This window comes from Pipistrellus kuhlii, unplaced genomic scaffold (genome assembly GCF_014108245.1).
Source record: "Pipistrellus kuhlii isolate mPipKuh1 unplaced genomic scaffold, mPipKuh1.p scaffold_m20_p_101, whole genome shotgun sequence".
Taxonomy (NCBI): Eukaryota; Metazoa; Chordata; class Mammalia; order Chiroptera; family Vespertilionidae; genus Pipistrellus; species Pipistrellus kuhlii.
Genome location: NW_023425407.1, coordinates 109417 through 128944, shown reverse-complemented (window position 1 = coordinate 128944; position 19528 = coordinate 109417). Strand labels below are relative to the sequence as shown.

Sequence of the window (19528 nt, the reverse complement as noted above, 5' to 3'; positions counted from 1 at the left end):
CTCCGTGTCCCCCCCCCCCACACACACAGACACGCAGCTCCGTGTCCCACACATACACAGACACACAGACATGCAGCTCCGTGTCCCCCCCCACACACACAGACACACAGACATGCAGCTCCGTGTCCCCCCCCACACACACAGACACACAGACATGCAGCTCCGTGTCCCCCCACACACACAGACACACAGCTCCGTGTCCCCCCCCCCACACACAGACACGCAGCTCCGTGTCCCACACATACACAGACACACAGACATGCAGCTCCGTGTCCCCCCCCACAGACAGACACACAGCTCTGTGTCCCCCGACACACACACAGACACACAGACATGCAGCTCCATGTCCCCCCCACACACAGACACACAGACATGCAGCTCCGTGTCCCCCACACACACAGACACACAGACATGCAGCTCCGTGTCCCCCCCCCACACAGACACAAAGACATGCAGCTCCGTGTCCCCCCACACACACAGACACAAAGACACGCAGCTTCACGCCCCCCCCACAGACAGACACACAGCTCCGTGTCCCCCACACACACAGACACACAGACATGCAGGGCACGGAACTGAGACTCGGAGAGGGAGAGCCAGAGGCAAGCTGCCCAGGGGACAGACTGCGTCACTCGGGGTGTCCAAGCTGGGGCCGGAGCAGAGGCCGAGCCCACCTGCCAATGGCCTGAGAACATGGGGGCGGTCTCCCGTCCAGCCCCCCATCCCACAGCCTGCCCTTCCTCAGGGGTTCTGAGAACCCCAATGCTGGCTGCCCCGCCCGAGGGCCCCACTCTCTGGACCCCTCAACCACTCACCCGAGGGGCCCACAGGCTGGACCCTGACAGCACCCAGTTAAGATTCTGACTGAATGTGAGGGTGAGGGGCGCACCGCGGAGGCCCGGGGAGGGTCAGGGGACCCCGAAGCTGCAGGCTGCTCCTGCCTGTGCCCCGCAGCCACGGCTCCCGCAGGACAGGTGCAGCCGCACGGCAACGCCAGCCTCAGCGCACACACTTCCCAAGGAGACAACGCACACGTGTTGTAGGCCTACCTTCAGTGGTGAGTTTTATTATAAAGAACGGTATCAAAATAGACAATCTGTGTAAGAACCAGAAATGCAGCTTTTTGAAGGGCCAGTGGCATCAACCGTTTGAAGGCAGCGTCTCTGGGGTCTGGGGCCTGGGGAGGCCAGGGCGGGCGGCTGGGGCGGGCGGCCGTCCAGGCGTCGGCTAATAACTTAGGGGTCTGGCTTCGGGGCTCCTCAGTCACAGGTCCTCGCGGGAGGGCGGCGGTGTGGGGGTCTCCGCTGTGACTTCTGCCAGGAAGCAAACAGGATGCCGGGAAAACCGTCAGCAGGGCGGGGAGGGGGCCCCTGCTCGCTCCTGCGTCCTGCTGGGACTTGGGCGAGTCCGACACGGCGGATTCAGGCTGGACACCCATCAGCATCCCTGTGGACACTGCTCTTCACCCCCACCTGCTCCTAGGGCTTCTAGACGTCCCGGGAGGAACTGTGCCCCAAAAGACGGTGCCGTCCAAACCCTCTGTGCCGCCCCCCCCCCCCCGCCACACACACACACACACACACACACACACACACAGCTGCAGCCAAGGATTCGGAGGGGGCAGAGCCCTGGTCTGATCTGCTCCTCCCCTCCTCCCCAGCCTCCTCGCCCTCTCCAGATCCCTCCCCAGGCCCCGCCCTCCTCCCCAGGCCCCGCCCCTCCTCCCTAGCCCATCTCTCTGCAGCATCTCCTGACGTCATGGTCCAGGGCTTCCTTTGGCATCGCCCACCTCGTGTCTGCAGGGAGCTCTGTCCCCACAGAGAAGCCCCTCGTCTGCCAGGAGCCCCGCCGCCACCGCCAGACGCTTTCCGTGTGGATTTAACCGGGAGCTCGTGCGGCCCGTGACCCCCAGGCAGGGGGCAGGGGGCAGGGGGCAGGGGGCAGCGGGCAGCGGGCAGGGGGCAGCGGGCAGCGGGCAGCGGGCAGCCGCAGGGAGACCTCCCCACTCACCCTCCCCCGCTGGCTGCGCTGCCTGCACACAGGCGTCCTCCGTCTCCTCGAAGCCTTCGGGGCACACGCACACGTAGCTGCCAGGCGTGTTGTAGCAGTTCTCGTGTTTCCTCAGGCAGGGCTTCTCCGGCAGCGAGCACTCGTCCACGTCTGGAAGCAAGTCCCTGATAAGCCAGTGCTCTGCGCGGACGCACCGCAGATGACGGGGTTCGTCACGCACACACATACACGGACACACATACATGAACACACCACAGGTGACGGTTCATCACGCACACACATACATGAACACACCACATATGACGGTTCATCACACACACATACACGGACGCACCGCAGGTGACGGGGTTCGTCACGCACACACATACACGAACACACCACAGGTGACGGGGTCCATCACGCACACACATACACGGACACACATACATGAACACACCACAGGTGACAGGATTCATCACGCACACACATACACGGACACACCGCAGGTGACGGGGTTTGTCACGCACACACATACACGGACACACATACATGAACACACCACAGGTGACGGTTCATCACACACACATACACGGACACACATACATGAACACACCACAGGTGATGGGGTTCGTCACGCACACACATACACGGACACACCACAGGTGACAGGGTCCATCACGCACACACATACACGGACACACCACAGGTGATGTTTGTGTCACACACACACACACACACACACACGCACGCACACATGCACGTGCGCGCCCAGGACTCGGAAACGCCAGCAGGGGAGCGAGGGGAGAGCAGTAACACGCAGCTCCATGCTGGGCTCCCGGGAGGAAGCAGAGGCGGCACCAGGGGAGCTGCGGGCAGGAGCCTGGAACCCGAGGCCCCGCCGTCTGGCCTTGGGGACGCCCCAGGAGCTGCCGGCCAATGTGGGTGCGAGGCCGGACAGCACGAGGGCAGGGCCGTGTGGGCACCGGGGCAGCCCTGATGTCGCCGTGCCCCCCTCCCCGCCTCTGGGGCTGCAGGGAGCCTGAGCCGGTCCGCCCCCGGCGCTGGCCGTCCCTGGGGGCCCCTCGGCCGGGCCCCGCGGACACGCGCTGACCTGCACACTGGCCGCTCTCCTTTGTGTAGCCGGCGATGCACTCCTTGCACTGTCCCGGGCCCTTCCCTGTGCAGCCCGCACAGGTGGGGTCACATTCTGGAAACAGGAGAGACAGTGAGGACAGCAGCCGCCCGCCTCCGGGGCAGCCGGGTCTGAACCCCCGAGCCGAGAACAGGGGCCCACATCCGCCCGTCTCCCGCAGAGGACGGGCGAGGGGATCTATGCCGATGGGCCTGCAGCTCAGGCCCAGGGGGCAGGACGGGACCCGGGGGCAGTGGTCTCACAGCCTCGGGGCTCTCGGCTCGCCTGCTCGGGCAGCAGGGCTGACGGTCCCTCCGACAGGGACAGGCAGCCTCCCCCGGCCCAGCCTCAGCCCGAGGCCCCAGCACCCCCGTCCCTGACGGAGTGCTCTGGGAAGCGGCCCCACAGCAGGGGGAGCGTGAGAACTACCGACGGGGCTACAGCGGACAGCTGGGCAGTGACGGCCACGTCGGCCGAGGAGGGGGTGACTGACGCGGAGACGGTCCCCCGCAGCCCGTGCCCCCAGGAGGCCGTGGGGACTCCCTCTCTGTGGAACGCCTTCTGGAACCTTCCTGCACTGCCCCCCGCCCCCGGCTTGTAAAGGAGGAGTGCGCCGGGGCTGAGAACCGGAGCGGTCAGAGGCGGCGGCCGCCTCACCTTCGCACTGGAAGGAGCCGCCCACGTTCTGGCAGAACTGCTGCTCGCTGCAGGGGGGCGTCTCCGCCGCGCACTCGTCCACGTCTGCAACCGACACGCCGTGAGCCAGGGCCTCCCGCTGTGGGCAGTGGGGCCCCGGGCAGGGGGAGGGCAGCCCCCCCGGGCAGGGGGAGGGCAGAGCCAGGCAGCCCCCCCGGGCAGGGGGAGGGCAGAGCCGGGCGGTGGGAGGGCAGACCTCCCGGGTGGCGGGAGGGCAGACCCCCCAGGCAGCGGGAGGGCAGGGCCGGGCGGTGGGAGGGCAGAACCCCCGGGCAGGTGGGGAGGGCAGGGCGGCCAGCAGCCTCACCCACGCAGGCGCCGTCCTCGGAGGCCCAGCCGGCCTGGCACTGGGTGCAGTCTCTGCTGGTGGGGCCGGTGCACAGCTTGCAGGACTCGTGGCAGGCTGAAGGGCAGGGGGAGCCGTCAGGAGGGGACCAGGTGGCTTCCTGCACGCCAGGGTCTCCCTCCGAGGAGGACGCGCGCTGACACGCCACCAGCCGTGGACGAACAGCCCCCCAGCAGCCAGCCGGCGTGCTGCCGAGAGGGCGCCCGCCCACGGCACCGAGGGGTCCGTGGGGCCGAGCACAGCGGAGGGTCTGTCTGCCTGTAAGGCACTGAGGGGGCCCAGGTAACGGCCCAAAGGCCCACCTCCAGCACCCCATGAGCAGATGGCGTGTCCTTGCAGAGGGACCTGGACCAGGAGGTCCTCCATGCGGCCCCAGCCCTCCCACCGTCTCCTCAGTGACATGGCGGGGCTCCGCCTGAGTGACAGCAGGCCCCCCCCCCCTGGCCTCTGCACCCCACGCCCCATGCACTGGGCCACTCAGCAGGGACCCAGGCGCAGGGGCAGGCCCTGCACTAGGACACGCCAGGCGCCCGCCGGTCACGAGAAAAGGCCCCGTGGGAGCCACAGAACTGCCCCGAGCTGCCCCGGGGGTCAGGGGGGAGGGACACTTCCCTGGGGGTTGTGTAGGGACAGGAAGTGCGACTCCCCGGCGCCTTGGTCCTGTCCCGCCCCTCCTCTCCCCTGCCCTGCACGCCTGGGTGCCGGTACCTGTGCAGACGCTGTGCGTCTCGTTCCGCAGCGCGCTGAAGTAGCCGTCCATGCAGTCGGTGCACAGGGCCCCGCGGTAGCCCGGGTGGCACTGGCAGGACCCGTCGCCCTCCCGGCTGCCGTCTCCGCTGCAGCGCCCGTTCCCGCTGCAGGGCCGCTCGGACCCACCCTGGCACGCTGTGGGACAGAGCCATCAGGGCACACAGGGCACACGGGCACGCCCTCAGAGCCATCAGGGCACGCAGGGCACATGGGCACGCCCTCACAGAGCCATCAGGGCACCAGGGGCACATGGGCACGTGTGAGACAGAGCCATCAAGGCATGCAGGGCACACGGGCACACTCTCACAGAGCCATCAGGGCACGCAGGGCACACGGGCACGCCCTCACAGAACCATCAGGGCATGCAGGGGCACACGGGCACGTGTGGGACAGAGCCATCAGGGCACCAGGGCACCAGGGCACACTCTCAGAGCCATCAGGGCACCAGGGCACATGGGCATGTGTGGGACAGAGCCCTCAGAGCCATCAGGGCACACGGGCACACTCTCACAGAGCCATCAGGGCACCAGGGCACACGGGCACACTCTCACAGAGCCATCAGGGCACCAGGGCACATGGGCACGCCCTCACAGAGCCATCAGGGCACACGGGCACGCTGTGGGACAGAGCCATCAGGGCACCAGGGGCACCAGGGCACGTGTGGGACAGAGCCATCAAGGCACGCAGGGCACACGGGCACGTGTGGGACAGAGCCATCAGGGCACCAGGGCACACTCTCACAGAGCCATCAGGGCACCAGGGCACCCGGGCACGCTGTGGGACAGAGCCATCAGGCCACACTCCGAGCAGCCTTCTGCCAAGACCCTGGAGCCACCTGGGCCTGAGCGTGGAGAGGGCGTGGGGCAGCCTCACTGCAGCTCAGCACGAGGAGGCTCAGGTGGGGGGCGGGCGTGGAGCCGATGGACAGCTAGACCGGCCGGAGGAGGCCACACGCCACCAGAAGCGGGAAAGGCAGGCGGGAGCGGCTCCGGTCAGCGAGGGCCTGACCGTGAACACCGCGCCGCACTGCCCGCCGGCCACGTGAGTGACGTGAGTGATGCCAACCGAGGGGGCTCAGCCCTGACCCACCGAGGCACAGCCGCCCATGGCCGCGCCCTCAGACGGCCTCTGCTGTGCGAAGAGCTGGCCTGGGCTGCGGAGCCGCCTCCCACGCGTGCCGGCCCCGGCAGGGCCAGCCGGACCCTCCGGTGGGCTCGGAGGAGGCAGCACCCAGGTCCCGCCCCGGGATCGCCGTGGTAACTCGGGGTCTCGCCAGGAGCCGTACCGAGGCAGTCGGGGCCATAGGTTCCCGGAGGACAGCAAACTTTCAGCGTTTTCACACAAAACCACTCAAACAAGTCAGGGTGCTTCTTCTTCCTGGGGAGTTAAGAGTGTCCGTTAAGCCTCACACGCGTGTCTCAGAGAAAACCGCAGGTCACCGCGAACACGCTGCGGCCTCTCGCAACCCGAGGGCGCAGGCGGCCACCCTCCCTCCCCACTGGGTCGCTGGGTCCCGGCCGGGGGGTGGGAAGCCGGGGTGCGGACGCCCTCTGACCGGCCGCCATAACTCCCCTGAGGGTGACGTGACTTCAGAGTCACCGAAAAGGGAGCGTGTGGCTCCGTGACCAGAGCGGACACTCACAGCCGCAGCCACCAGGCCTCCAGCTGCTCCTCGTGCTCCTCCACCAGGCGGTTGCACTCGAAGTCGCTGCTCCCGCACAGGCCCTCCACGATCTCCAGCAGGCGGACCTCGCTGCAAGGGAGTGCCGGCACCCGTCAACCCAGCACCCATCAGCCTGGCACCCATCAGCCCGGCACTCGGTCAGGTCAGCCTGGCACCCGGTCAGCCCTCCTACAGGGCACTGCTGAGGCCTCACCAGGGGCCACGCGCGGTGCTATGCAGAGGAATGAACTGGAGGGGGTGAGTGTCAGGGAGGCCTCTCCTTCTTCAGGGTGATGGGCAGTCAGGGGGTCCCCAGGGGAACCTGGAGCTGGGGGTGGGAGCTCTGGCAGAGGGGAGGCCAGCGCTGACAGCTCGTGGGATGGACTCTGTCCCTGCGCCTGGCAGAGGCCGGCGAGTCTGCTGTGAGGACGGGAGCCACAGGGCCTGCGGCGGCCAGGGGTCAGCTCCGGCCAGAGCAGTGACCGCGCTGCAGGGACCCTGCACGCCGCCAGGGGGCGCCGCGCTCAGGACAGCGGCGCTCGGAGCGGGCACCCACCTGGACTCGTACTTGGACAGCGACTTCTCCTCCCAGGCCGTGTTCCCGCCGCCGAAGTTCTTCTTGGCCGTGTCCACCATTCCCTGCGGGGGCGCGGCTCAGGCTCCCGTCCCTGGGGGCCCTGTGCACCGCGGGGGTGGCCCGGGCCACCTGGGGGGTAACCTGGGCCCATACGGGGTGTCCCCGGCCCATGTGGGGTGTCCCGGCCCATCTGGGGGGTGACCTGGGCCCAAACGGGGTGTCCCCGGCCCATCTAGGGTGTCCCGGCCCGTGTGGGGTGTCCCGGCCCATCTGGGGGGTGACCTGGGCCCATATGGAGTGTCCCGGCCCATCTGGGGTGTCCCGGCCCATGTGGGGTGTCCCGGCCCATAGCGGGGGGCCCGGCCCATGGCGGGTTCCCGGTCCCCCGGGGTCGGGGGGCCGGGGTGAGAGGAGGGGGCGGCCCACCTGGTTGAATTTGTCCACCAGCTCCCGGCAGCGCCTGCAGGGCGTCGGCCTCGGGGAGGCCTCGCGGGGCAGCCCCAGCAGCAGCCCCAGCAGCAGCCCCAGCGCGGCCCGGGCCGGGGGGCGCATGGCGGCCGAGGGCAGCGGCCGAGGGGGAAACGCGCTCCGGCTCCGCCGCCCACCGGCTCCGCGGTTCCCGGGGCTACTTGACGGCGCCGGGCTGGGCCCGCCCCCTGCCAGCCCGCGCCACGCCATTGGCCGGAAGCGTCCGCCCCGTCCGCATGTGGCCCAATCAGGGCTCGCCACGAGGTGGCCAATAGGAAGGCCCCGGGTCAGCGTCCAAGTGGACCGCCCCCGGCGCCATCTTTACTCAGGGCGGACAGGGCGCCCGCGGCGCCGGCCGGGCCCGCGGCCATATTGGAGTCGGGCAAGGGCTCCCCCGCCCGCTCCCCGGCTTCCGCCGCCGCGTTCCGCCGGGAGGGCCGGCCGCGCTCCGGGACGCGGGTGGGCGGCGGGGTCCGAGCCGAAGCTCCCGCGGCCTCCGCGCGTGTCCACGTGGGACGCCGCCGGCCTCCTCCCTCCTCCGCGGCCCGGAACCCGCATTCCCCCGGCGCCCGCGCCGCGGGTTCGCTCAAGGCGCCCCCGTTTCCCCCGGAGCCGCCGCGGAGGCCCCCGAGGGGCGCGGGCGCTGCCGCCGATGGCGGGGAAGAGGCCGCGGGACGCGGGCCGCCAGCGCCGGCTGCTGGGGCTGCTGGTGGCCGTGGCCGCCGCGCACCTGGCCGCCTGCCCCTACACCAAGGTGGAGGAGAGCTTCAGCCTGCAGGCGGCGCACGACCTGCTCTACCACCGGCTGGACCTGCAGCAGGTGAGGCCGGCCTGGCCCCGCCGCCGCTGGCCCTGACCCTGACCCCCCGCCGCCGACCCTGACCCTGACCCCCCCGCCGCTGACCTTGACCCTGACCCCCCGCCGCCGCTGACCCTGACCCTGACTCCCCCGCCGCTGACCCTGACCCTGACCTCCCGCCGCTGACCCTGACCCCCCGGCCGCTGACCCTGACACCCCCCCCCGCCGCCGACCCTGACCCTGACCCCCCGCCGCTGACCTTGACCCTGACCTCCCCCCCCCCCCCGCCGCTGACCCTGACCCTGACCCCCCCGCCGCTGACCCTGACCCTGACCCCCCCCCGCCGACCCTGACCCCCCGCCGCTGACCCTGGCCCCCCCTCCCCCCACAGTACGACCACCTGGAGTTCCCAGGCGTGGTGCCCCGGACCTTCCTGGGGCCGCTGGTCCTCGCCGCGCTGTCCAGCCCCGCGGTGTGCGTGCTCTCTCTGCTGGGCTCGTCCAAGTTCTACTCTCAGCTGGCAGGTAAGGGCCGCCCGGGACCGGGGCCAGGCCAGCCGAGGCCACCCCGCTGTGTCCACCTGGGCCCGGCGCCCTCGGCCACACAGCAGGCGCTTCAGAGCAGGGCGAGGTCGGACGTCAGCCCTCTCCGGGTGCGACCAGGACAGGGAGCCCAGCCGAGCACCCCTCGCGACCGTGCCCTGCGGTGTCTGCCCCTTCCCGCCGCCCGAGGCTGCAGTGCAGAGCCTGGTGCTTTGTCTGCCCCGAGCCCTGCAGCCTCCGTTCCCGCCAGGAGCACCATCGTCCAGTCCAAGCCCGGACCGTGTTCACGTTCCCCCAGGACACAAGCACGTCCTCACGGCTCATTGGCCGGAGCCAGGACCCCGAGGAGCAGGTCCCCGAGGAGCAGGACCCCGAGGGGCCAGGAACCCGAGGAGCAGGTCCCCGAGGGGCCAGGTCCCCGAGGAGCAGGTTCCCGAGGAGCAGGTCCCCGAGGGGCCAGGTCCCCGAGGAGCCAGGTCCCCGAGGAGCAGGTCCCCGAGGAGCAGAGCCCCGAGGAGCCAGGACCCCGAGGGGCCAGGACCCCGAGGGGCCAGGTCCCCGAGGAGCCAGGTCCCCGAGGAGCCAGGTCCCCGAGGAGCAGGTCCCCGAGGGGCCAGGACCCCGAGGAGCCAGGTCCCCGAGGAGCAGGCCCCCGAGGGGCCAGGACCCCGAGGAGCCAGGACCCCGAGGAGCAGGTCCCCGAGGAGCAGGACCCCGAGGGGCCAGGACCCCGAGGAGCCAGGTCCCCGAGGAGCAGGTCCCCGGAGCCAGGACCCCGAGGAGCCAGGACCCCGAGGAGCAGGTCCCCGAGGGGCCAGATCCCCAAGGAGCAGGTCCCCGAGGAGCCAGGTCCCCGAGGAGCAGGTCCCCGAGGAGCCAGGACCCCGGAGCCAGGACCCCGAGGAGCAGGACCCCGAGGAGCCAGGTCCCCGAGGAGCAGGTCCCCGAGGGGCCAGGACCCCGAGGAGCCAGGACCCCGAGGAGCAGGTCCCCGAGGAGCAGGACCCCGAGGGGCCAGGACCCCGAGGAGCCAGGTCCCCGAGGAGCAGGTCCCCGGAGCCAGGACCCCGAGGAGCCAGGACCCCGAGGAGCAGGTCCCCGAGGGGCCAGATCCCCAAGGAGCAGGTCCCCGAGGAGCCAGGTCCCCGAGGAGCAGGTCCCCGAGGAGCCAGGACCCCGGAGCCAGGACCCCGAGGAGCAGGTCCCCGAGGAGCCAGGTCCCCGAGGAGCCAGGACCCCGAGGAGCAGGTCCCCGAGGAGCAGGTCCCCGAGGAGCAGGTCCCCGAGGGGCCAGGACCCCGAGGGGCCAGAACCCTGGGGGGCAGCCGCTGGCTCTCCGGAGACAGCCTGGGAGGCCGCAGCCTGCAGTCACACCCGCTGCGGCTGGTCCCTGGGCACCTGGGAGCTCAGGCGGGAGGGTGGGGACCTTCTGAGCATGCGGCACTGGAGTGTCCCGGCCAGGAGGGGGCTCCTGGTGCCAGTTTTGGGCGCGGCACCCTGGTACAGACCCTGCCTGCCCTGCCCGCGTCTCAGTCACAGTGAGGCCTCGGGCCCGGGTGCAGGGGCCAGGCCATCTGTTCCCCACATGCAGTCATGTCTAACATAAGGTGACCAGACGTCCCGCTTTTGGCGGGCAGTCCCGATTTTTGGAAAGATTGGTGGGACAGTCCCGATTTTTAGCAATTTGTCCTGCGTCCCGTGGCGTTTTAAAAAAGTCCCGATTTTTAAAACGCCACGGGACAAATTGTCAAAGACCGGGACATCCGGTCACCTTAGTAACACCGAAGACCCTCCCCTCCGGTGTTGCCCTGTCAGCGTCCCTGACCGGCCACGTCGGCGTGGAAGACCGCGTGGCCGGTCCCACGCCTGTCGCCTCTGTCCAGTCAGAGCCGTCCTTGGACTCGGGGTGATGTTTGGACTCTGGACTTGGCAGAAGGAAGTGCGGCGGCACTTCGGGGCCACGGCGGCCTCCCTGTTCTGCTGGATGACGGCCTCGCAGTTCCACCTGATGTTCTACTGCACGCGGACGCTGCCCAACGTGCTGGCGCTGCCCGTGGGTACGTAGCTGACACCGTCGGGCCCCATGGCTCCCACGCCTCTCCTCTCGCTGGGCTCGGGCACACCTGTGGGTGACAGGTGAGTGTCCGCTGAGGCGCGCCTGCCAGGCGCTCGCTGCTCCCTGTGGGCGTCAGTGACGGACACCCTGTGACGGGACAGCCCTGTGAGGGGACAGCCCTGTGAGGGGACAGCCCTGTGAGGGGACAGCCCTGTGAGGGGACGGGACAGCCCTGTGAGGGGACAGTGACAGGACAGCCCTGTGAGGGGACTGGACAGCCCTGTGAGGGGACAGTGACAGGACAGCCCTGTGAGGGGACTGGACAGCCCTGTGAGGGGACAGTGACAGGACAGCCCTGTGAGGGGACTGGACAGCCCTGTGAGGGGACAGCCCTGTGAGGGGACAGTGACAGGACAGCCCTGTGAGGGGACTGGACAGCCCTGTGACGGGACGGCCCTGTGACGGGACTGGACAGCCCTGTGAGGGGACAGCCCTGTGAGGGGACAGCCCTGTGAGGGGACGGGACAGCCCTGTGAGGGGACTGGACAGCCCTGTGAGTGGACTGGACAGCCCTGTGAGGAGACTGGACAGCCCTGTGAGGGGACAGTGACAGGACAGCCCTGTGACGGGACAGCCCTGTGAGGGGACTGGACAGCCCTGTGAGGGGACAGTGACAGGACAGCCCTGTGAGGGGACTGGACAGCCCTGTGAGGGGACAGCCCTGTGAGGGGACAGTGACAGGACAGCCCTGTGAGGGGACTGGACAGCTCTGTGACGGGACAGCCCTGTGACGGGACTGGACAGCCCTGTGAGGGGACAGCCCTGTGAGGGGACAGCCCTGTGAGGGGACGGGACAGCCCTGTGACGGGACTGGACAGCCCTGTGAGGGGACAGCCCTGTGAGGGGACGGGACAGCCCTGTGAGGGAACAGTGACAGGACAGGGACAGGACAGCCGGGAGGGCAGTGGCGTCTGCTCTCAGCTGGTGGCGGTGCACTTCCAGGAGAGGGCGCACCTGGGACGGCTCCCTGTGCAGGGACTGGGGCAGGTGGCAGCTCGCTCTGGGTGTTCTGGCGATGCTCCAGGCAGATTGGGGGGCCACAGAGAGGCCATGGGTGCGTGTGTTTGGGGGTCTGTGCTGACCCGGTAGAGTGTGGCCTGGCCCTGGGGAGGGGTCCTTGGCTGAACACTCGGGGAGGGGTGAGCAGGGCGCCATTCCCCGTGAACCGCGGGCGGAGCCAGCAGCAGGATGGAGTGGAGGACGGGAGGACGGGAGGGCGGGAGGACGGCCTCGGGGGCGCTGCACACGCAGCCCCAGGCTCTGGAGATGCCCGGGGTCCGGGCTGTGAGACGGTGCAGGATGCGGGGTTGGGGCAGGGGCGGCAGGTCCGGGGGCCCGGCCGGCCGGGGGCCTGTCCTGAGCCGTGTCTGCTGTTCTGCGTGGCTCTCACGAGGGTAACGGCTGCTCTTGGGTCCACAGTGCTGCTGGCCCTGGCGGCCTGGCTGCAGCAGCGCTGGGCACGCTTCATCCGGCTCTCGGCGCTCGCCATCCTGGTCTTCCGGGCCGAGCTGAGCCTGCTCCTGGGCCTCGTGCTGCTGCTGCTGCTCTGCACCCGGCGGCTGTCCGTGGCCAGGGCCCTGCGCCACGCCGTGCCCGCCGGCCTGCTCTGCCTCGGTGAGTGGGCGCCGCCTCCGCCCCAGGCAGGACTTGCTCTCGCTGCAGAAACGAAGAAGGTGGGAGGGTTGGGCTTTGTCACTAGACGTGACTCCTTTGAAACCTAAGCAGCATCAGAAAGCCCTTGCCACGCTGCCTGGGCACCCCCTAAGGCGCTCGCCTCCGCTGCGCCCAGGTCATGTGGCCGAGGAAGACCCCTGGAGAACTGAGGCCCCGCGCCAGTGGGCCCCGGGCCTGGCACACCGGCTGCCCTCCCCCGCAGCCTGGCCGCCCGCTGAGCCCGGCGCGCGCGCGCACACACACACACACACACACCCCCCACCGGCAGCCTGGCCGCCCGCTGAGCCCGGCACGCACACACACACACACACACACACACACCCCACCGGCAGCCTGGCCGCCCGCTGAGCCCGGCGCGCACACACACACACACACACACGCACACACACCCCACCGGCAGCCTGGCCGCCCGCTGAGCCCGGCGCGCGCACACACACACACACACACACACACACGCACACACCCCCCACCGGCAGCCTGGCCGCCCGCTGAGCCCGGCACGCACACACACACACACACACACACACACACACACACCCCCCACCGGCAGCCTGGCCGCCCGCTGAGCCCGGCGCGCACACACACACACACACACACACACACACACACACACACCCCACCGGCAGCCTGGCCGCCCGCTGAGCCCGGCGCGCACACACACACACACACACACACACACACGCACACACACCCCACTGGCAGCCTGGCCGCCCGCTGAGCCCGGCGCGCGCACGCACACACACACACACACACACACACACACACACACCCCACCGGCAGCCTGGCCGCCCGCTGAGCCCGGCGCGCGCACACACACACACACACACACACACCCCACCGGCAGCCTGGCCGCCCGCTGAGCCCGGCACACACACACACACACACACACACACACCCTCCCCCGCAGCCTGGCCGCCCGCTGAGCCCGGCGCTGTCCTGAGGAGCCCGTTGCTTTGCCAGGACTGACGGTGGCTGTGGACTCCTGGTTTTGGCGCTACCTCGTGTGGCCTGAAGGCACCGTGCTCTGGTACAACACCGTCCAGAACAAGAGCTCCAACTGGGGCGTATCCTTTACCTGTCGCTGTGGGACGGCCCGGGGCCTCGCTCAGGCCAGGCGAGGGGCCGTCTCACCCGACGGGGCACCTGAGGAGGGTGTGGCAGCACCTCCACCCTGTCCGCCCAGGAGACCCTGCAGGGGGCTGGGTGTGCTCCGGCTTCCCGCCCTGTGGAAACCGCCTGCGTTCGGGGCCCAGCTTCCCCCTCAGCCCTGCGACTCTGCTTCCTGGTGCTTCGTTGTGGGATCTGAACCCACAGGAAGAAAACGGCCGAGTCCCCAGCGCACCCATCACCCGGACAGCGGTTTCCACGGAGAAGGAGGACGGGAGGGGAAGGTCCCACAGCCTGGTCACCTGGACATGCTGCTGCTGCCCAGGCCCAGGCCTGGCCTCGTCCCCGAGGGAAGGGGACCCCGTGGTGCCCTGGGGCCCAGGGCTGCAGGCGCCCCAGACAGACACTGTCCAGCTGTGTCTTCTGTGCTCCTGGCCTGAACCTGGCTGACGGGTGCGTGGCCGTCGCTGACACGTGGCCTCCTTGACCTCCCACGCAGACCTCCCCGCTGCTGTGGTACTTCTACTCGGCTCTGCCACGGGGCCTGGGCAGCAGCCTGCTGTTCGTGCCGCTGGGCCTCGTGGACAGGAGGGCCTGGGCGCTGCTCCTGCCGGCTCTGGGCTTCGTGGCCCTGTACTCGCTGCTCCCCCACAAGGAGCTGCGCTTCATCATCTACACCTTCCCCCTGCTGAACGCCGTGGCCGCCCGGGGCTGCGCCCGCCTGTGAGTGCCCCCGGGCTCCTGCCACGGCCGCTGAGGCTCACGGGGGAACGGCAGCCTGCTCTGCCCAGCAGCCTTTGGGCCACACACTGGCCAGTGGCACTGCTCCGTCCGTCTGTCCGGTTAACCCGGACGCGTGTCCCAGGCCTGTCTGCCTGGCTGTGCTAAGCGTCCAGGCTCAGCCACGTGGGCGCAGGAGAGCGTGGCCAGGCAGGGAGGGTGTGAGGCGGGTCGGTGAAGGCGGATGCTCAGAGCGGCAGGCTGGCTGGCCTCCGGGCTGAGAAAGGGGCCCCGGTTCATCGGGCCCCAGCCAGCCCCTTGTGAGCGTGGAGTCCTCCGTGGCGCCCTGCAGTGGTGGGGAGGGTTCCACGCACTGAACTCACCCTCCCTGACCAATAGTCTGGCGTCGGGGGCAGAGCAGGTGGGTGGGGACTGGAGAGGGTCAAGCTGTGTGTCTGGCAGGAGGCAGCGGTGCACTGGCCCCCCCCCCCCCCCCTGGACATGGACCCGGGGACCAGGGGGAAGGTGTGGGTGGTAGGTTTGCACCTCAAAAGGCAGAAACAGGACTCAGACTCACAAGCTCTGCAGTCACAGCCTGTGAGCGGCCCAGGGCCCCGTCCCCCCAGGCCGGGCTGGAACCGTGAAGACGGTGCGGTGACATGGTTCACACCGACTGCAGGCCGCTGGCCAGCGCCTGGTGCGAAAGGCTGGGCAGGGCCTGAGCGGAGTCAGGTCAGGCCCCGAGGTGACTCCGGCCGGCACATCTGACGGCCCAGGCGACAGTGTTCTCCGTGGCTCAGGTCCCTGTGGCCTCCGCCCGCCACGCCCGCCGGCTGCCTTACAGGCCATGCGGCATTCAGTGTTTGGCCTCGGGCTGTGCTCGAATCCAAGTCATAACTCCGGGTGCTCACATTTTGATGGCGATTTTAGATTGTCATTTTGGGTGGAATTTCACAGAGAAAAGCTGCAACTTCCGTTAGTAATTCACGTACCTACCTGGGGATGAACTCGTTAGGACTCAGCGGAGGGGACGCCAAGTTCACCTTCGTGGGGACATTGCTCCACCCGCTGCTGTCGCTCACTCCACAACGCTCTCCGCAGGCTGAACAACGGCAGGAAGTCCTGGCTGCACCGCGCAGGCTCCCTCCTGGTGCTGGGGCACCTGGTGCTGAACGCCGCCCACTCGGCCACGGCCCTGTACGTGTCCCACTTCAACTACCCCGGCGGCCGGGCCATGCAGCGGCTGCATGAGCTGGTGCCGCCCCAGACAGGTGGGTGCCCGGCCCCCCGGCCCCCCGGCCCCGGCGCAGGCGGCCGGCCCGGCTCTAACCACTCGTCTTCCCCAGACGTCGTCCTGCACATCGACGTGGCTGCTGCCCAGACGGGTGTGTCCCGGTTCTTGGAGGTCAACGGCGGCTGGAGGTCTGTCCTGCCGAGGGTGACGGCGGTGGGGACGGGGGGGTGGGCCGGCGTGGGGCCGCGCCAGGTCACCGCTCTGTCTGCAGATACGAGAAGAGGGAGGACGTGCAGCCCGGGTCGGAGCACATGCTGGCCTACACGCACCTGCTCATGGAGGCGGCCCCGGGGCACCTGGCCCTCTACCGGGACACACACCGGGTGCTGGCCAGCGTCGTGGGCACCACGGGGGTCAGTCTGAACCTGACCGCGCTGCCTCCCTTCAGCGTCAACCTGCAGACAAAGCTGGTGCTTCTGGAGAGACGGCGCGGGCCCTCCTGAGGGAACGCCCAGCGGCCGACAGGAACAGCACAGGCACAGCCTCACGTGCACCGTGCCTCCTACACGGGCCCGAAGCCACCCGCCACCCGCCACCCGAGGAGGGCCCCACGTGGGCCCTGCACACGGAGCGGTGGCCAAGCTGCTGGCTGCCCTGGAAGCCGCTTTGGGGCCTGGCACCTAACAGGAGCAGCCGGGGGAAGGTTGCGTGTCTGGCTGTGACGTCGGAGCCTCTGCACCTGCTGGATGGAGTGCCCCCTTAATCCCACCCTCCCAGGGACAGTTCCATGCGAGGATATTTCAGACATACACGTTCAAGGAGAATGAGAATTAAAGTTTGTACATCTTCCTCTTAGCAGTCTTACATGTGATGTTTCCAGAGAGTGCCTTCCCCTAGGTTTTATTTTTTATTAAAAAAAAAAATATGTGTGTGTGTGTGTGTGTGTGTGTGTGTGTGTTTTCTTATTTCAGAGAGGAAGGGAGAGGAAGAGGGAGATAGAAACATCAATGATAAGAGAGAATCATTGATCGGCTGCCTCCTGCACGCCCCTTACTGGGAATCAAGCCTGCAATCTGGGCATGTGCCCTTGACTGGAATCGACCCTGGGACCCTTCAGTCCATAGGCTGACACTCTATCCACTGAGCCAAACCAGCTAGGGCTAGGTTTTATTTTTATGTGAACTACGGCACAGTGCATGGATTCTTGCATATTGAAAGGAAACTATAAGAAATATTTTAATATCGCTATTCACCCTTTCTCTGTAATAGAAGCATCAACCAAATTAACGATCAACTATGACAGATCAACACATGTGTTTGCAACTGGCACCAGTGAGAGCTTTTTATGTATTGCATATGTGCGAGCCAATTTAGTCTTTTATATATATAGAATAAACTTGCTTAATTAGACCTGCTATCTGAATTAGCCAAACTTTTTCCAGCCCAGTGAAGCACCCTAACTTCTCTTTTAGGTAATTGTTAGCAACACATCAGTAAATATCAACACAAAGCAGGTTATTATTGTAGATCGTGCAGAAAAAACAAAGGGTAAACCATTTAACTGCAGCAGTGTCTGACTATATTCTGCGCAGTGAGAAAACCTGAAGTCATTTTTAAGGTCCACCATTTCTTACTTTTCAGTCAGGTCAAGTATCTAAACTTTCTAAATCTCCATGTTCTGGCTAATGAAAAGAAAATAGGATTCCCCCAAGTCTCCTATCTGCCTACTCCAGGACTTCTGTGAAGATCAAATGAGATGAGGCACAGGAAAATGCTTCACAAACATTTGGTTACAGTGTAAAATGTTTGCACCTGGCTATAAAGCAAGTTGTATTCCTGGGCTGAAGAAACTCCAAGGAGGCTGGTCACTATGGAGAGGAAGCCAGGCGTTGCTACATGTCACCCAGTGCTCACAGCCACCGTTTCCAGGCTGGGCTGGGCTGTGGGCCACATTTTGCACCATGGCAGCTTCGGCTGCGATTTGGTGGGCTGTTGCTCTGGGGTGGTGGCAAGGCCTGTGTCCCACTTGGGGGAAGCTGAGTGTTGCTTTGTCAGCGCCAAGTCCACAATGCCATTTCTCTGTAAATGGCTGGAGCATGTCACAGCAGCTCCTGCATTGAACGTCTGCCCCCTGGTGCTCAGTGCACGTCATAGCGATTGGTCAGACACTTAACATATTGGCCTTTTATATATATAGATTGGGCACATTTATGCTTTACTGAACCACATTTTTAATTAGCCAAAGTGTCTGACATCAAAGTTAATATAAAGAATGGGGTGTCACTGCACATGTGTGCACACACATACCACATGCACATACACACAAGTGCATAAAGACAAGCTATCATCTGAGCATTCGAGAGTGAGTTGCCTACCGCAAGGCCTGGACCCTTGACTACCCCCATGTGTCCAGGAAAGGCACTGCAGTCACTGTTTGCTCCACAGCAGCTGACTGGCAGCCTTCAGACCCTTGAGACCAGGACCTCCTGCAGCTGTGCCACACGTGGCACCTGCTGACCATGAGGCCAGCAGTCTGCAGGGCCTCCACCTCTGCCAGTCAGCATTGGGCACTGTGTGTGAGTCCTTGCCCATTTTTCAGTACTTATTTATCTATGATTGGCATTTGTCAACTCATGGATAATTTCTCAGCATTCAAATATGTGTCAGTTATTGGCATGTGTGAGCGAGTTGTTGCTGGGCTTGATGGTCTGAGTCACCCTGTCTACTCCTCTTGTGTTCAGATTGTGCAGGATTCACACTATGCCCCATCATGGTAACTTCTGGAGCACTGTCCTACTTCATGGCATAAGGTGTGCATTCTGGCTCTTCCAGGCCTCTGTCTACATTCTGGAACCATCCATTTCTCTGAGGGCACCATTTGGCAGGAAATGGTTTTAGAAACCAAGATCTGGTACAAAATATGCTCACTGCTATCGGGAGGTCTGCTTCTAGGTCCCTTCTGTGGATGGAGCTGGGCAGGCCAGGGTGCTGTGTGCGCACAACCAAGGTACATGCTCTTAACCGGAATCGAACCCGGGACCCTTCAGTCCACAGGCCAATGCTCCATCCACTGAGCCAAACTGGTTTTGGCACCAACGTTTTATTAACATATAACAGCATTCATTCACTGAGATGAGACAGTTCCCAAGACTAAGCTTTTTATTAGGAGTGACCAGATATCACCTACAGCAGGGAAGGGAACAGCTTGGTACTCGGTCTGAGCAAGCTATAGCGGGATGGCCAAGAGCAGTCGCATTTCCAGTTGCATTCCTCTATAGCAGTGTTTCCCAAAGTGTGGTACGCATACCCCCAGGGGTACGGGAAGAGTTTGGTGGGGGTACACGTTGCACCGGAGTTTGGTGGGAATATGCACTGCACCGTGCTTAGCTGCGCCTAATTCTACGTTCTCATGAGTATGAGGGGTACTCAGCGTTACAAAAATGATAGAAGGGGTACACATATGTCAAAAGTTTGGGAAACACTGCTCTATAGGAAAACATCGGTATCAGGACCAGCTATGAGCAACACCAGACAGCTGTTGGCACTGGGCCTGTCACAGCAGCCTGGTCAGCAGCACAGGAACACAGGTTTGACTGTTTCTGCAGCGCTCACAGGACCTGTTTCTAGTCAACATGAGCGAATGCGCAAAGAACCGCTGCCAGCCCATCACTTGAGGTCCATCCCTTGGGCCATGTTCTCTGTCCTCTGAAGTGAG

The 19528-nt window shown here is 66.0% G+C and overlaps 2 protein-coding genes across 4 annotated transcripts in view; one reads left to right on the top strand and one right to left on the bottom strand.

Moving 5' to 3' along the window:
- The window catches only part of ALG12 (ALG12 alpha-1,6-mannosyltransferase), a 35710-nt gene extending 19039 nt beyond the window's left edge, over positions 1-16671 (top strand). For 2 of the 3 annotated variants that reach the window (XM_036430074.2, XM_045578709.1), the window contains exons 2-10: positions 8245-8441; positions 8812-8944; positions 10846-11019; positions 12498-12692; positions 13713-13816; positions 14359-14582; positions 15681-15850; positions 15926-16001; positions 16085-16671. In XM_036430074.2, coding sequence (XP_036285967.1) covers positions 8274-8441; positions 8812-8944; positions 10846-11019; positions 12498-12692; positions 13713-13816; positions 14359-14582; positions 15681-15850; positions 15926-16001; positions 16085-16316 — 1476 coding nt within the window. In that variant the 5' untranslated portion in view covers positions 8245-8273 and the 3' untranslated portion in view covers positions 16317-16671. Of the gene's footprint in view, positions 1-8166; positions 8442-8811; positions 8945-10845; positions 11020-12497; positions 12693-13712; positions 13817-14358; positions 14583-15680; positions 15851-15925; positions 16002-16084 lie in introns of those variants that run through there. The other variant, XM_045578708.1, reaches the window with a different exon arrangement.
- Positions 1041-7806, bottom strand: CRELD2 (cysteine rich with EGF like domains 2). Its single transcript, XM_036430075.2, has 10 exons — positions 7580-7806; positions 7133-7215; positions 6556-6666; positions 6199-6290; positions 4872-5048; positions 4125-4220; positions 3779-3862; positions 3101-3196; positions 2011-2160; positions 1041-1313 (listed from the first exon to the last, which is right to left on the bottom strand). Exons 1-10 carry the CDS (start codon positions 7703-7705, stop codon positions 1264-1266), a joined length of 1065 nt encoding a protein of 354 aa, XP_036285968.1. The 5' UTR covers positions 7706-7806; the 3' UTR covers positions 1041-1263.
- Positions 16672-19528: the final 2857 nt, after the last annotated feature.